The sequence below is a fragment of the Syngnathus floridae genome, chromosome 15 (assembly GCF_059516105.1).
Source record: "Syngnathus floridae isolate MCC-2025c chromosome 15, RoL_Sflo_1.0, whole genome shotgun sequence".
Classification (NCBI taxonomy): Eukaryota; Metazoa; Chordata; class Actinopteri; order Syngnathiformes; family Syngnathidae; genus Syngnathus; species Syngnathus floridae.
In genome coordinates, this window is record NC_142427.1 from 5538211 (window position 1) to 5555441 (window position 17231).

At 42.6% G+C, this 17231-nt stretch overlaps 2 protein-coding genes and 1 long non-coding RNA gene across 4 annotated transcripts; 2 read left to right on the forward strand and 1 right to left on the reverse strand.

The window, feature by feature from the left end:
- Positions 1-7557: 7557 nt before the first annotated feature.
- On the forward strand, positions 7558-12150 carry mepcea (methylphosphate capping enzyme a). Of its 2 annotated transcripts, XM_088397637.1 has the most exons (6): positions 7558-7939; positions 8623-10173; positions 10264-10353; positions 10457-10675; positions 10755-10878; positions 10974-12150. In XM_088397637.1, the coding sequence occupies exons 2-6, from the start codon at positions 8671-8673 to the stop codon at positions 11006-11008; spliced, it is 1971 nt and encodes a 656-aa protein (XP_088253763.1). In that variant the 5' UTR covers positions 7558-7939; positions 8623-8670; the 3' UTR covers positions 11009-12150. The 2 variants fall into 2 exon arrangements, with proteins under 2 accessions (XP_088253763.1, XP_088253762.1); XM_088397636.1 differs by having other exon boundaries at positions 8623-10353.
- Positions 12151-13735: 1585 nt separating this feature from the next.
- LOC148386041 (uncharacterized) lies at positions 13736-14625 on the reverse strand. The gene is made up of 3 exons (XR_015863065.1): positions 14305-14625; positions 14115-14226; positions 13736-13978 (listed from the first exon to the last, which is right to left on the reverse strand). It is a non-coding gene; the product is annotated as an uncharacterized LOC148386041 (long non-coding RNA).
- A 462-nt stretch (positions 14626-15087) lies between these two features.
- spag7 (sperm associated antigen 7) lies at positions 15088-17229 on the forward strand. The gene is made up of 7 exons (XM_088398977.1): positions 15088-15247; positions 15586-15653; positions 15735-15823; positions 15912-15996; positions 16074-16163; positions 16265-16421; positions 16500-17229. Exons 1-7 carry the CDS (start codon positions 15163-15165, stop codon positions 16613-16615), a joined length of 690 nt encoding a protein of 229 aa, XP_088255103.1. The 5' UTR covers positions 15088-15162; the 3' UTR covers positions 16616-17229.
- Positions 17230-17231: the final 2 nt, after the last annotated feature.

Genomic DNA, 17231 nt, shown 5'->3' on the forward strand with positions numbered 1-17231 from the left:
TAAATATAACAAATTTATTCTAATGAGCTTTGGGACAGGAAATAGATTTGTAACCTACATTTGCCTCATGATAGTAAGACCCCTAAGGCAGTGTTTTGGGTTTATTTGTGTATTTCCACTCACATTCGAGGAATAGATGATTGAAAAGTAGGAATGACTGTTACCAGTATGAGTGCTCAATATGGTACTCATACGTTGAATTACATAAAATTGCAACTAACAGTCGGTGTGTGGGCACTAATGATAATCCGATTGAATACATTTTCGCTGGTTATGATTCTACTCCCCCTACCCATACACATTCTGGTGAGCCTCATATTAGCCAGCAAGTGAATTAACAAAGCATGGACACAATAGTTGCACCTCCTTACAGCTGAGAAAATAAACAGACCTCTCTGGAGGCGATCGAAGCAACAGTGTGTGATCTTCCCTTTCACCTGCATTTGCAGAGCTCAAATCATACGCTCGCCAAAACGGCTTTTTGGGAATTAAGAGCAGTTAAATACTGCAGCTGGAGCGTGCACAGCTCTCACCCGCTATAAGTCAAATCCAGTGCTGTCAAAAATGTACGTTTACAACACAGAGGAAACTCAAAAGTGAATCAAAGAGAGGGCGTTTGCAGTCTTCCTCTGAATTCCCCGAATCGATTCCCTGGCCTGTCCGAAGTGATACATTCAAGTTCCGCCAGCCCCTCCATAAACGCCTGACCCAGTGAAACTTGCTAATCTCTTAAACCTCTTCCAACTCTGCAACATTTCATCCTTATATTCAGCACGTCTCTGTTCATCTCTGAGTCATCTTCCAGTTAAAGGGTGTAGCGTCTCTAGCTTTTCAGAAACATTGAACCCTTCCAAGAAAACCCTGTGGACTGTCCTCAAAGTGAAATTTACTGCTGGAGTTTGACGCATCGGACTGAAGCGTTTCCGACAAACAAACAAATGCACGCAGACAAGTGAGTGCATTGTAAGAAGCGGCAGACATCAAGTAGGCAGATTATGACTGAAGCTGTGTCAATGTGTCAGTGTGTGAGTGTCTCCCTCCATCCATCTCTTGCACTTACTCCCCCTCCCCAGCATGAACAAAATGGCCAGATGGCTTCCAATCCTACATGCTAATCCATGACACACACACACACACACACACACAGTGACACACCTACGACAATACACTGCTGGAGTCAGTCAGTTAGCCCCTAAAACAAACACACACGCCCCACCTAACTCCTGCATTGATAGAAGACACGGGAGACCTTAACGGTAACTTGACGGAACAATAACGCTATCCAGCAGCAAGTCTCACCCCGACTCCAACAGATGGAGGCCTCCATGTGCGTGTATCAGATTTCAGAAAGTCCACTTTAAGTGGGCTGCAGGCCAAGACGATGTTCTGCCGCTTTTGTTAGCCGAGGCGAGGTAAGAGAGGCTGCGTGTGTTGGGTTACATCGGCCGTAATGGAAAACAGAAGGAGGCCAAAGAAATGCAAACACAGGAAGGGGAAAAATAGGCCATCATAAAATCAGCCACTATTTGATTTTATTCTTTAAATGGTATGGAGAGCAAAGCTCTGCCAAGGTCAAACAATCGGAATTTGGCATAAGGGTTCATATTTGGATCACTTCGAAGAAAAATCCCAAAGCAACAGTGAAAGACAAAAGAGAATTTATCCTAATCTGCAAGTTTAGTGGAGACTGAAAGTTGTTTATTAGCATAGCGCTAATAAGGAATGAACTGACGCACATGCATCGTTCGTTCCCCTTCACCCGCACAGTTAGATTTGTTGACTATACAAACGGTTGAGTGGCCGGTGCAGTTTTACAACTCTTTGCAGTAATGTATTGTGGCAATCGGACATCTTACCTTTTGCCTACTTGTTTTCAGCAATGAAATTTTCATGAGTTACATGTAACCTTCAGAGACTACAGAGACAGACTGAATCGAGTGAATTCTGGGTGGAGGGCAGACAGAGCTCAGTTCCTGTGCTAAATATCTGCTAATGAAGGCTTGAAGACTTTATGAGCACAATGAAGTGGGAAGAGAATAAATACATCTGTGTCGACGAGCTCGGTAGGTCTCATCTTCAACTGGGACAACTTAATATTGCCTTTTTAAATGTGAGGACAAGGAAATAACTGTGTCATTATGTTGTTAGAATCACAAAGAGAAGCATCCACTGAATATCAATATATACAGCAGACCAGTGTTAGCAGGGAGTAACACCTTCTGGAACCCATCCCCCAATTCTCCTTGTTATCATCTCACCCTCCCTTCCATCACTGGGTTGACTCCCTAAAATCTCCCTCACGCCTGACAGCTAGACAACAGGTTTCCCAGCAGGCCTTGCGCCTCACAAGTCTCACTTTGGCTCAGTCGCACGAAATGGTGGCGGAAATGCATTCATCTGGGTCCCATCCGTCCAATCGTGCTCCATCGATGGGGTGTGGAAGAATCTGGAGGATAGCGGCTTGGCTCTCACAGGACCGGCACCCCGCCCCCACTCCCATCCCCAAAGAAGTCAGGTGACCAGATGTTGTATATCTGCTTGTCAGTGGCGCCGCCATGAAACTGGTGCACACGTTCATGTCAAAGCCAGGAGACAGAGGCATGTCCTAGCTTTGTGTGGATAATTACTGAGCCCCCAAAAGACATTTTTCCTCCTTTGTGGGGAGGCCTCACCGCAGAGGTAACAAAAGAGCATCGGTGAGCATATGAAGCATCCGCACATATCACATCCGTCAGATTCAGGAGTCTTTATATTTTTGGGGTTGCAACTGCAGCTGCTGCCGGCCTACACAAACGCCACTATTGATTAGAAACACCTTCCCATCTCTAATTTGCGAGGGGGTGCACGCTCTCTCCATGCAGAGTTGATGAGATGCAGAGGAGCGGAGGTGGGGGCACAGATATGGGATGGTATTAAAAAAAAAAAGAAAAAGGAACACGTCAAGCCTATTTTAATTAATGCAGTCAGCGGATCCCGCTCGAACATACTGCAGATCAAACAGCTGCTTCCTTAGCCAGGCCTATTGCAGACTGGAAGATGGGTAAAAAGGGCTACAAAGCACCCCGACATACATAGTCCCCCTCCCTCTCCCGTCCTCCTCCTCGCCTCTTCTGCCTCCCCCTCTAAAACATCCTCATATTGCATACACAAACAAGGGAATTACCTGAAATATGTCTTCACATTCTCTCGTTCCGCGTTTCGCCTATGAGCCATCACCATCGTCTTCCGTCCTGGTCCTACTGACGGTTTACGGCAGGATTGCCATTCTCTTGTCAGACCAGTTCCTGACCCTAAAGCAGGCTTGTTCAGCAGGCTGGCTGGATGCTTCACTGGCTGCGCTTGTTCCCTAGCTCGTGACGTCATCCGCCCCGTTCGGCCTATTGGTCGAGAGGATGAATATTAAAGAGAGAAGCAGGTCTGAGGGAGGAACCAGCAGAGAGTAAGACACTGTTGGTTTTCTGTTTGACAGCCTGAGCCTGCTGAGTGAGACGGTCGGGAGGGCGGGACTGAATAACCATTTTTGGCTCTTTTTCTTTTTATGCGTTAAAAAAATAATAGTAAATGAGTAACAATAATAACATAAAGAGGACACCGAATACTAGCATATTAAATAGTATACTCTCGATTCAATATATTTTGTGGGTTAGGGTTAAAGTTAGAGTTAGGGTTACCCGAACCCCATTTCTGAAGACACATTTATATGCAGATACTGCCAAATGATATTCAATATAGAATAAAAAGCTTAAAATATGCGCATGCATGTCTCTATTTAATATGAGCCAAAAATAGCATTCTATCAGTTTTACTTTGTTGTAGGCAATGTCATCTATTCAGCTGTTGAGGATTCAGAGGCAGGCAGACATGGCAACCAAACGCCTGGCCGCATTTGCTTTCATTTGCCTATGATGTCATCTTTTTGCTCAAACTCACCTGTGATTGGTTGAAGAGCGCAGCATCTGCTGAGTCTCATGGCTAGCATCTAGCTCAAGGTGGAAACCTCACCAAGGCCCTGTGGATCATGGCTGGTTGTCATGACAACGCCTGTAATGTCGACACTCGGCGGTGAAAAGCAACATAGCTGTTCAGTAGACAGCATTGACTCGAATGGAGAGCCTGGGGATTTGAAAAGACAACACCGTGAAAATGTACATTTCATAATCATCACTGCAAATATAGCTCTAAATGCTTTTTATTCATCCTAAAAACCTCAGCAAAGGTCCATGTGTTTAATCTTAAAGAGGTCTAAGATATAAGGCAGATGAAGTATAATCTGACACGCATCTTTCTTTGGCATATCTACTTTTTGGAATGCTAAGCTTAAGCCACGACTGAAAATACAGACAAATGCAATTTTTATTTGCTGGGACAAATCCAGCATCCTAAAGTAGACACGAGAGTTGGACAGAACAACAGAGGGTAGAAAAATACATTATTTGCTCAATCACTTATAGATACAAATGCATAAAATAGAATCAATAAATCTAATGATGGAACTACATAGAGGTCTGCTATGGACAGTCTATTAAATGCGCTTCATTTTACTACATCAGATTAACCTCTTTAAGCCTTTCACTGGTAAACTTGGCATGCAGAACATAATAGGTCACGCTCATGCATGCTACAGCTGCATTCACAAACACAACGACTACTTTTAGTGTGTGCGTGCCCATGTGTGCCAGCATGACAGATTACCACCCTGCACCCCACCAAAAAAAAAAAGGAATTTAATTGAGGTTAGTGGGCCTCTATCCAGTTGATCACGGGTAAATATTGATGTTTCTTTTTTTTTTTTCTCGCTGATTGTCCAAGTTAAGCGTGGGCAGCTGAGCACAGTAATGACAGATTACAGCTTCATTTGAAACGTAGTGCACTTAATATTTCAGAAGGCCTTGCCAAGTTTTGAAATTTTGATTTTCTGGCACGTTTCAACCTGCTGCATCAAAGAGGATAACAAGGCTCAGAGGGAGTTAACAGGAGCATACCTGATGCATGTGAATAGAAATGTGCTTGAGAGAATGGCATTTGCCTATTAGAATAAAAATCACCAAATGTAGACAAAGATCAGAATCTTGTGAATTTAATTCCTCTTTTATATCTCAAAGGACATTCAGACGATGCAGGGATGACCTTTTGAATATAAAAGAGTAACAGAGAGGCATGTGGAGCCTCTGAAAAGACGCTTTAATGTTCATGAATACACTCGACTGTCATTATTATGCAGTTGGAAGCATCATCAAAAGAAGATGCGAGCTCACCGACCAGAAATGGTCATCATTAATAAATACATTTTTATTAGTGTCATTGTAATGTTGAAATAAATCGAGCTGGCCCAATCAAGATTTATGTCAGTATAGATAGCATGTCAAACTGGCACAAGATCACCTATCATCTCTGGAGGCGACGCAACACCCTAGCCATGACAACCCAAAAGCCCCTCCCTCTGACAGCTGGCTTATTGTGCGCCGTGTCTCTGAAGCGGCCTTGTTTCCCTTTGCTTGACCAGTTCAATAACTAATCTCAATGCAGCCGGCAGCGTGGGGATTGGAAAATGAGGAGGCTGATCCAGTATACTGAGGTCACTTTATGATTCATTGACCAGTCCAAAAATGTGCATGCAACTTTGCTTGAGTCAATCAATGCCAATATTGTTGCTTCCTATATTGCACTACTATCGAGGTCTTGTCAGATTTGCTGCTTGAAAACTAGAGAATATTTCAGTGCAGCAGCCAGTTTAGTTCATGAATTAGTAACCCGCTTTTAAAAAAAAAAAAATCAGGGCCTTCTCTTTCTCAGTTTTCAGATGAATAATTTTCAACTCGTATGATTATATTAAAAGGTTATCTCCGCATTATCCGGTTTCTTTCTCCAGGACTGCAGATGACATTTTGATCTGCCACATCATTGTCCCGCAGTCTTGCAAAGGGTTACCAAAGGATCTGTCTACTTCCTTTGAATCACATCACAGACATTCAACTTTTGCAAAATTCCGCAAAAGTAAATGCATTTTCACAGAACATAGATGTTCATATTCGCTGGAAATCAACATGTTGTGATTATCGCGCAGGATCACAAAAGAGCATTTGACCTGTCAAGTCAACGGTTACTTTGAATGACATCACAAGCCTGACCAAGCCTCAAAGGCAAACTAATGTTATGGCACACACACGCCACGCTTGAAGCCTCCCACTCTCTTCTGTCACATGTAGGCTAATGAACAGCAGGCTGATGCGCTTGATGCAAAGCGCTTTTTTTGGGGTGGGTGCACAAGGGCCGCCCGCGTGTACTCGCCACTTTCTGCTTGGACACACACAAACAAAAGAGCATGTCTGGAGTGCTTGGGGCCCAAAGCCTGAGGAAGGGCAGATGGTGCCCAGAATCGAGGGCCGCACCTCTATTTCCATGAGAAAAGACACTGACATAAGCGGGGGAACAGGTACCCTCTCCCTTATTTCCCCTCCTTTATGGAGATTAGAGCGAGGGGCACATTTACCCAACGGCGTACTAATTTGGAGCCCAATTAAGAACAAGCAGTCAGATCAAGGGCAGAGAATATCAATGTCTGATTTTTTTAACCACTTTTTATCTACCCTATGCAGAACTATCAGTAAATATTCTTTAAAAGTGTCCTTCAAAACAGCCTCCTCTAAACACACAAACATGAAAATAATAGGACAAACTGATGTGGAGACCATAATTTGACAGTAAAACAATTGAAGCTAGGATAAGAAATTGAAGATTGCAAGAGTGGATCGGGGTAAAGAGAAACAAAGATGATGACGAAAAAAATCTTTGTGATAATAAATGATCATTGTAATTGCAAAATTTTAAATGCATAAACGTGGATTGAAAATTACAAAATTACAATTACAAGGACTTCGAATTGTGCTTACAATCAATTAGTACATTCCTGAACAAGAAAGCGGAGAAGACTAGCTTGCGTGTGTATAATTTTCCTAGATCTATTGTTATTGCCTTATAACGTTTTTTTTTTTACTTTAAATATTTTTATATTATTTTTATATAATGGCATTTTCTTGTTCATTCTTAATTTGCAACTCATGATGTGTTCTATGGTATTTACAGCTGTTGTATGTTCAATTTATCCAATAAACGTGTAAATAAAGAGGAAGGTAGCCTTAATAAAACATTTGAACTGTCAGTGTGTCTCCCCCTGGTGGCCTTTTGTAGAAAAACAGTATTCCTTTATTGAAGTCCAAAGGCTAAGCCTAAGTGAAAATAAACAGACAATAAATACACCATGTCAGTGATGTCACAGAATATTAGACTCTCCTTATCGTTTTGATTTGAATGTCACAAGATGTTATGCATTTTTTTAATGTACGTAATGGTAGTAACTTTTTGCTTACTCTGGCAGTGTCAATTAATTAATGATTATAGCGGGGGAAAAGTTTGACATAGAGAACAGGAACACCATTGAAAACGTAATAAAACCTAAAAGGTTGGGCAAAGTGTATCCATAGAGCTTGTAGTAGGTATTACTGTCCATATGGTGATCGGGTTGTGGATCAAATAGGCTGCTGGTTACCTTGTATCAGGCCGGCCTCTCACCATCAATCCGCGCCGAACTCATGTCCGCCCCCCGCCGTTAGCTTGAAGCTACATCCCCTCGCCCGGATGCGCCGCCATGCCGACTCTAACGCCACTGTCATTTATTCACTTAGCTGCCTGACACGAGTATCGAGTTGATCGCGGACTTACTGTGGTGGCTCCTGCCTGTGTTGTGTATTGGAGCCCACACCACGTCCAGACTAGCGCAGACACACGCGCTGTTTATGTTGTTATTATTATTATTATTATCATTAATATGTGTTTTAGCTGCGTGCTAGCATCGATGTGGTTCCACTTGTATGCTAGTTAGCCGCTAGCTAACGTTAGCTCGGCTAGTGACAGTCCAGCCGGAGGCGGGGAGAACTGCGAGGTGAGTGTATTATTTTGATGGTGTCCACACTCTGGACTGTGCTTGAAAAGGTGCTCGTTTTCGAAATATACTTCGAGTCACGCGGTATTCTTATGGCGTTACAAGTCGAATTAGGCACTTTTTGTGGTCATTGATGTCTTTTAAATTGAACGTTTATTCGACGTTGGCCCGGATGATAGGAGCTAACATGCTAACAGGATAACTGTCCAGCATAGTGGCTCGAACTTTTCCCCCACATCATTAACCCCTGCCCTGTCTTAAATGCCACCAATGTAATCTAATAGTAGTTAAGTTTAGGTGGGAAAAACAAATTTTCCTAATAGATTTTGTCAGGGTAAAGATTTTTTTCTTATGTGTTGTTTGTAGAATAAGTGTATTTTATGTTATTGCTGGTTGTAGCAACGTGACAAGGTTTTCCCCCAAAAATGACACTTTCAAAATTCTTAATCTGGTTGAATATAATGCACCAATAATTTTGCAAATCAGATTTTGGATTTTGGAAAAATAGGATTTAGAGGAGTTCGTAGTGCCCACTGCTCAATACATATTTCTTTCAGAAAATTCCACATGCACCTGTTACATTGCTACTTACAGTGACATTATACTAGTTGACAGTATTACCATTAAAAATGATATTGTTGCTTTTCTAACTTTTTCCATATGATCTCTTTGCTAACTTTCAGATCCAATATAAGTGTCCAAGTCCAAAGTGGCTCTGGAAATCAACCACAATGTCTGTTGACGAAGACACCGTAAAGACCGCTAGCCCACAGGCTAGCTCAGCTTCATCTCTGCAGCTTTCAGAATGTTCTGGAAGTTGCAGCGGTGCATCAATTTTAGCGGAATGCGCAGCCGAGGCTGCTTCTGTCTTGGCGGCCTCATGCCCGGTCCCAGGCACCGCCGCTTCACCCAGACACACCAGCACAGTGGACACTCTGAGCCACTCTGATGGCACTGGGCCAAGAGCCAAAGGGAACGAAACAAGCATCAATCGCAGGAATAGTTTCCATAACTCCAAACAGCATCAACAAATAAGAGTGGCAAAGCGTCGCAACACATCCAACTTTAGTTTCAAGCATCCGAACTCTGGTAAAAGGCGACGGCGGGCAAACTCAGAGAGTGACTCTGTCCTGCCCACTAATTTCCTCCTAGGTGGTAACATTTTTGACCCACTAAATCTCAACAGCCTGCAGGATGAGGAGGTCAACAGGGCGCTGAACGCAGAAACCCCGAAATCATCCCCGTTGCCGGCAAAGAGTCGAGACCCTGTGGAGATCCTCATCCCCAGGGACATCACAGATCCTCTCAATTTGAACAGCTGCATAGGAGATAGCAGCTTCTTGGTGTCCCCTTTAAAAAGCGGTGGAAGGAGGAGGCATCGCAACAGGCATCACGGTGGCAGCTTTTCAACCCAGTTACACGTTTCAGACTGTGGAAAAAATGACATAAAAACTGGACAATCTGTGTCATTTCCCGGTACGGTAACACGTTCAAATCCTGACATCTCTAAAGCGTCAGACAGAGTCTCCGGTGGCGAGGGCGAGTCTCATGACCACTCTGCAGACGACTCGTCAAACTTAAAGGAAGAAGCGACGTCCATGTCTGCCGAGGATTCCACTTGCCTTCCGGTGGGGGCCAACCAGCACACAGGCAGGCGCAAGCGTAGGCGCAACTCTGTCAAAATGGAACCCCCTGTGACTCACTCCACCCCAAATGCAAAATCTGCACCCGTTGAGCAAAATCATAAACCTGGGGGATCCAAAAATTCCTTCCACACGCCCAAGAGTGGAGCCAAATCTGCTGCGGGCAGTCGCCAGCACCAAAATCCCCACAAACAGGCCAGGGAGCAACAGAAGAAGAAGTTCCAGTATGGCAACTACAACAAATATTACGGTTACCGCAACCCCAGCGCAAGCGAAGACCCACGGATACATATCCTCCGTCCAGAATGGTTTGAAGGGAAACGTGTGCTGGATTTAGGCTGCAACTCGGGCCACCTTACGCTCTACATCGCCAAAACCCTGCGCCCCGCCCGCATATTAGGTTTGGACATCGACAACGGGTTGGTGCACGCCGCCCGCAAGAACATCAGGCATTACCTCTCCGAGATGCAGATGCAAGAGGCCAGGCGCGAGGATAAGCACACGGAGAGCAGGGAAAACGGCAACGCACTGCAAGGGGATGGCGGCCTAGCAGAGGCGGCCAGTGACAAAGACTCTTGCGGCACGGAACAGGTCAAGACCCGACAAGATGGCAAAACAAAAAAAACGACGCACGTATTTAGCGATCAGGCCAGGAGCTGCTCTTTCCCTCTGTCCCTGCAGATTTCCCGGGGGCCCATTGCTGCACCTCCACTTACCGAATCGTCCACCGCAAAACCGGGGGAGTTCCCTGCCAATGTGTCCTTCATCAAGGTAAAATGGTGTCCTATGTAAACTGAGCTGATTACTATTTATTATTTATAAACATTACAGGAAGAGGCAAGTTGTTGAATGTTTACTTCTCTTTATGCTTCAGGCCAATTATGTGCTGCAGAACGATAACCTGCTCTTGACCCAACGACCAGAGTATGACGTGATTCTGTGTCTGAGCGTCACCAAATGGGTTCACCTGAACTGGGGGGACAGCGGCCTCAAGCGACTCTTTAAGAGAGTTTACAGGCATCTTCATCCTGGAGGCATCTTCATCCTGGAGCCACAGCCCTGGCAGTCCTACATCAAGAGGAAGAAGCTGACGGTAAAGGCAGAGAAGCTTTTCATTGGAAGACTATTTTCTTTCGATTAATCAACGGAATGTTTTCTCTCCCGCTTACTAGGATAACATCAACAGAAACTTTAACAGCATTCACCTCAAGCCGGATCAATTTTCATCATATCTCACCAATGAAGTGGGCTTCACCAGTTGTGAGTTTCTCGGGACGCCGAAGAATTTAGCAAGAGGTAGTGAATTATTCATTGTTTAAAAAAAAAAGAAAAAATCAACATGAGGTTGTTCTGCATTGTGGTTTGATGTCATGATCAACCTCTTCCTTCAGGTTTCCAAAGGCCAATCTACTTGTTTCACAAATGAGCGCATCTGCCTTGCGAGGATACGGAATGTGAGTGACCACACAGCAAGCTATTGGATTGTCCCATCGGTGGCATAGACTCTTGGCAAGGAACATTCTTTAAGAAAGGGACCAAAAGCAGGATACACTTTTTTTTTTTTTTTTGAAAATGAAAAGACTCTTACGTCACCTTGTTGTTCTGTTTTTGGCACACGTTATTTCAAAATAAGGCCCAGGAGTTGACTGAATACATTAAAAGTCAAAGTATCCCTAAAACACGACCAACATGGTCAGTTAACAACCACTAAGCCCCAGTGGCTGGTTGACATCTTCCATAAAATGTGAACAGGGCTTCTTTTTTCCATGTTGCTTTAAGTGTCATGTCATATTTTCAAGTTTGGGAGGGTTATTGTAATACTCCATTCTAACGGTAGGAGGCGTAACTGAGACATGATGCTGGCCATTTCAAGCCTGTTGCCATCTTGTTGGTAGCATGCCACTGACACCACCGCTCTACTATTACGTTCTGTTAATAATCTTGTGCTCATGAATGTAGAATTGAAGCAGCAAAGGACCCATGGCAGACTTGCTACAGCTTCTTGAACCCACTTTAAATCCGATATCTGGCTTTTATGCACAATTTAAAAGTAAATTAATGCTCTCTGAAGTGATGACTAAACCAGACAGTAATATGCCTTCTTTTCACAAACACAATTGTAATAATCTGTAGTTTTAGCTGCTGCCGACTGTTTTATGGGTCTTTTGCACTTGAATTTTTATGACAGCATGTCAGCTGTTATGTACGAGCAGCTGTCAGTGATGATTGTATCTAATAATTGTTAATTCACTGCAGCGGCACATTTATTCCCGAGGTGATAAATGGTGTATATTTCTGTTTCAGTAAGTGATAATGTTACATCAGAATTTTGTTTCACTTTTGTCCTTGTTGAGTTCTTTACTACTTATTGATTAGTAGTTGCATTTGCGCCCTTTTTGTCAAAGGAGTTTATCTTTTGGCTTCCCAAAAAAAAGGATCACTAATCCATTTGCTGAAAAATGTAACTTTCAATTGTTTGCTATTCCTCCCCTAAAAGTCACATGGATGAACAATTTCGTCGGTTCTCAATATATAAATTGATTACAAGGAGCATTGGTGTCAAATTAATGCACTTGTTTTTTTGTGTTCGTTCAATATGCTGTGGACCTGTATTCAGTCTGTTTCCAAATTCAAACACACCCCTATCAAATTCTTTATTTAATGTTAAGGAACACAAAACATAAGTTAGAAATGTAATTGACCTCACCAAATAACATATTTTCTGCTAAGCTAAGACAATCTGATTCTCAGGCATAAACAAGCCCTTGGCTATAAAACCAAGGGCCAGTTTCATTTCATCACTAATTAGTTTTTCCACCCACAGCACACATCAAGACTTACATCTTTATTAGTCCTTAACGTGTGCTGTGATTATTTGCCTGATTGCACCATACCTTCTCAGCAGTGGTGTCTCTGAAAACGTCACAACCAGGTATCCAAGCTAAAGTGTGTCTTTGCTGCACATAGCATTACATGAAATATATGCACTGTAAAAAATGAAATAAAATGGAAAAAGAAAGAGTACCCCCATAGGGATTTCCCATACACACACACACAAAATAAGATCCTCCAGTTGCACAACAGATAGAGGAACTCAAGGGGTGTATGATTTTTAGCTGCATTGTATTTCATGTTGAATTTGCACTGATGACTTGAGGGAATAAATGTAAATTTCTGCAGGAGACGTTTGTGTTATATTTGAACTTGGCATACTTTCATCAAAGTCAACCTTTGTGAAACCCTGCTGGTGTAAAACCTCGAATGACAGCCTGGTGTAAACAAGTCTGTGGGGGTCTGCCGTTTTAACGTTGGTCACGTTGTTGTACAAAAATGCATGACACAATGCAGAGGCTCATGTTGACAAATAGCATCCATACTTTTGATATCCGCTACGCCCTCGGCCGTCTTTAAACGAATAGCTCCTCTCTGACACAGGTGACCAATAATAATAAAAGTAAACGCTAGTATTTGTAATTGATTGCAACTCGTGGTTTAGTTTGTCAACAATCACCTGCACAGACATTTGACCTTTGTGTCTCACAGGCAGAAGAACAAAGAATGTGCTTTGCAATCAAGATTGTTGAACTGTGATGTCTGATGTCTGGTTGGCAATGTTGTCCACAGACAGACAGACACGATGACGAGAACAAAAACAAGAGGCACTTCATTCACAAAAGCGCTGCTCCACCACAGCTACTATTTGAGTCCGTCACTTAACTATTATTGTGTCAGTGGAATATTGGCCAGAGTTAGACTCATTTCCACATTTTATCTTCATACAAACACAGCACAAATATATTTGGATTATTGTTCGTGTTCAAATGGATTCGGGTTGCACCCCACCTCTTGCCCAGTCAGCTAGGAGAGATTCCCAATTTATACACTCCAAAAATGAATAAAATTACTTGTTTACTTTTTTTATGTATTTCCAAATTCAAATAATCAAAATTTGTTCTTGAAACCCAATCAATATGATACAAATACTATTTTTGTCTTTACCAAAAATATGATCATGCAAACCAGGTTGCAAAACTCAACGTTTCTGCTTTGTATGTATTTGGGAAACGAAATAAACACAGTATTTGTATTTCCACACCTTTATTAATCACACTCCATTTTAGAAGGTATTTGAAATGTTCCATAAAACTAAAAAATATATACAAGATACACAATATATATATATATATATATATATATACGGTATTTCAAACAAAGAAATGGAGATTTGTGAGCCTATAGGTTACAGATTCACAGCAAAATGGCTCACTTTCAAACTACACTAGATTATAAGAGGGCTGAAAGTAAAACTCAAGGCCTCAGACGAGCACATGTGACTGTGACTTTTTGCAGGTTCCATCTGAAGACTGGCAAGTGTTAAAAGCGTATGGCACAGCACCTGCAAGTGAACATTGACACATCACAACACACTTCCTTCTGCTTGGATAGACAAAATATTTACATTTGTCTTCTATACTCAAACCATTGACTTCAGTGAGTGTAAAATGTATATTTTATGATTTGTGCATGCCCACCTGTATCGTCGAGGGCACCCATGATGTCCGATCATGTACTCCTGAGCATAGCAGAACCGTCTGCAGAGTCCTCTATGCCCACAAGTCCAGTACTGTGGTTCTGGATCACTGCCTGGAGATAGTAAAATATGTCTGATATTATTATCACAGTGTTAGATACAACGCTTCCCTTGTTAGATCCATTGCTTACCCTCCCCGACAGCAAAGAGCAGAAGAAGCACAAGGAGCGCAGGGAGCACCTTCATGTTTGGGCATCAATAAGCTTTCAGACTCTGCTGTGGACACACTGCTGCTGCATTTATACAGTATTTCAATCACGGGGGTGGAGTCGGCCGGGCCCTGTCCAAATCCCAATAACAAAGTGTCTTTGAATGAAGGGAGTCTGAGAAGTGACGATCACGGCTGCCAGCTGATCCAGTTTAGTCAACCTGTGTGGCCCCATGGACAGGACACATTATGTACAACTATTCAATGTTGCTTTTTTTTTTTTTTTTTCCAAAGAGGGGAGTGATATAGTTTAAAAGACAGTGCACCCTACGTCATGTTAGGGTTGCCCTCTGTCCGCCGACTGCTCTGCCCGCATCTGAATGCAGCAGTAGTTAATAGGTTATTGCTGATGCTGAGAAACCACAATCAAACTATACAAAACATGCTGCTGCCATGACGCAGGGTGAATTGTCATCCAGACAATAAGACTACAAGGCATGAACACGTGCAGCTGCACAGGTGCTTGTGCAGCATGCCCCCTAGTGAGTGTTTCAAAGCGGGTTCAAACCGCTTGTTTCTTCTTCGTCGTGTATGACGCTATGATTAGTCAATCAAAATTGATTTTTAATTGAAAATTGATGAGCATGAGCACTCAAGTTGTGTTGGCATTTCAGAGTTATCTGGATTGTCATAATTTTTTGCGGGATGAGGGCTGGTGTTCTGTGAATTTTGCAATTTTAACACTTGGGGCACCATGCGTCTTATATATCAATTTGAAAGGCGTCGAAGAAGAACGCATTAGGTGCGCATGCGTAGATGTTGTTTTCGCTATTGAGTCAAGATGGCGGATCTACTAGGTTCAATATTAAACTCGATGGAAAAACCTCCAACTGTCGGCGATCAGGAAAGCCGACGAAAGGCTCGAGGTATTACTATATAATGGGCATTGTAATAAAACAATCTGTGGTGTAAAGCTATATGATATCTGACTGAGAATAATATGGAAAGGGCAAACGAGGCACAGGTTATTTCTGGTGCTGTTTGGCTATCCATTAGATCGTTGGGAAATAGTATCGCCCTTACTAAAGACAGCGCCCACGAGCTCATGTTTATTTTCAGGTTCCACTGTTTCTTTGAGCACAACACATGCCGTGCGCGTGCCCAATGTTGTTTGTGGATGCATTCGATTCAATTGCGATTGGTCCGTACGTTAAGATTATGACGTCACGAGGTCCTGAGGTCTGAACTTTCGATACGTTTGCAGAGCAAGCAGCAAGACTCAAGAAGATGGAAGAAGAGGAGAAAAGAAAGAAAGCAGCGTTCCGGAAAAAGGCGAGTTTGATCTGAGTGATACTACTTTTGACCTTTTACTTCCATGCAAAGTGACTCTAAAATGTTTTTTTCTCTGTTTAGATGGAGAAAGAAGTGACAGATTTCATCCAAGACAGTACACAACAGAAACGAAAATACAACCCAATGGGCAAGATTGAGCGAAGTATATTGTAAGGATAATTCATGATTGGAGTTACCCAAGTAAAATGACTTTTTTAAAGCAATGTAAATAAACAACAATAATTGTTCTGCTCGTAGGCATGATGTCGCTGAAGTGGCTGGTCTGACTTCTTTTTCTTTCGGGGAGGATGAAGACAGCCGTTATGTCATGCTGTTCAAGAAGGTTGGAAAATATATATTTTTTTTGGTCCAGTGAATAAATAAATGAGGAGGTGTGATGACCTTCTACTTTTCTTGTAGGAGTTTGCTCCATCTGACGAGGAGCTGGAGGCTTATCGCAAAGGAGAAGAGTGGAATCCTCAGATAGCGGAGCAGCGCCGCAGATTAAAAGTAAGACTGGAAATTAGGTACTTTTTAGCCTAATGCGCTCCAGCACATCAGTTTATGATGTGGTCACTTTTCTTTTTAACCTTTTTTCCTGATTACTGTAGGAGCAGGCGGCTCTGGAAGAAGCAGCATCCCGGCAGAGCGACAAGTCGGAGGTGTGTCCAAATTCTAACTACAGGGACAAGTACAGCCACCTGATTGGCACCTCTGCAGCCAAAGATGCAGCACATACACTGGAAGCCAATCAGGCATATGGATGTGGTGAGTGTATTTGAATGCGGTAGAGTACACGAAAACTCTCCTTTGACGTCATCTCCCTCTCATTTACCTCTTCCCCAGTGCCGGTTGCCAACAAGAGGGACACCCGCTCCATAGAAGAGGCCATGAACGCCATCCGAGCAAAGAAGCGGCAGAAGTTAGAAAACAACGCAAACGCACACAGCAGCGCTTTGTGAGACCATGTGGACGTGCAATGTGGTCCCTGATTAGAAATGCAATATTCTGTACTTCAGACTTTATACATGGCAGGTGGACGCTCTACTCAGATCCTGATTGTACAGAAGAGACTCAGGATTTCTGAGTTCTTTGCGTCAGCTAATAACTTCTCAGTTATATTTGAGCCGTTGACAGTATGTGAGGAACATGCTTGTGTTAAAATAGGATGCTCCAAGTGTAATCTCCAATACTGACTTAGATTCTTGCATAGTATTACTATTGAAATGTTGAGATCACACTGCCAAGGTCTATTGAGTATGGCATTGATACTGTCGCCCAATTACCATTTTTAAAAGTCGGCATCTTTCAATGGATGAGATCAAACGAGACTAAAAAAATCTCTTTTAGAAATACAAATGTATATGTTTTAAGCATAGTTTTTTCTTATCTGTGATCAGTTGTCACTCTAAAATGGCAGGTTAATGCGTACAATGAGTTAAGAGCAGAAACATGCATTGTCATGTTTTATTTAAAGTCCTTTTTTGGTGTTATTGTTTTCAGACAAAGGTGTCTTGGTTTGTTTTTAAAACGCTGTTTTATCTCCCCATGTGTATAAAATGTATGAAGTGAAAAAGA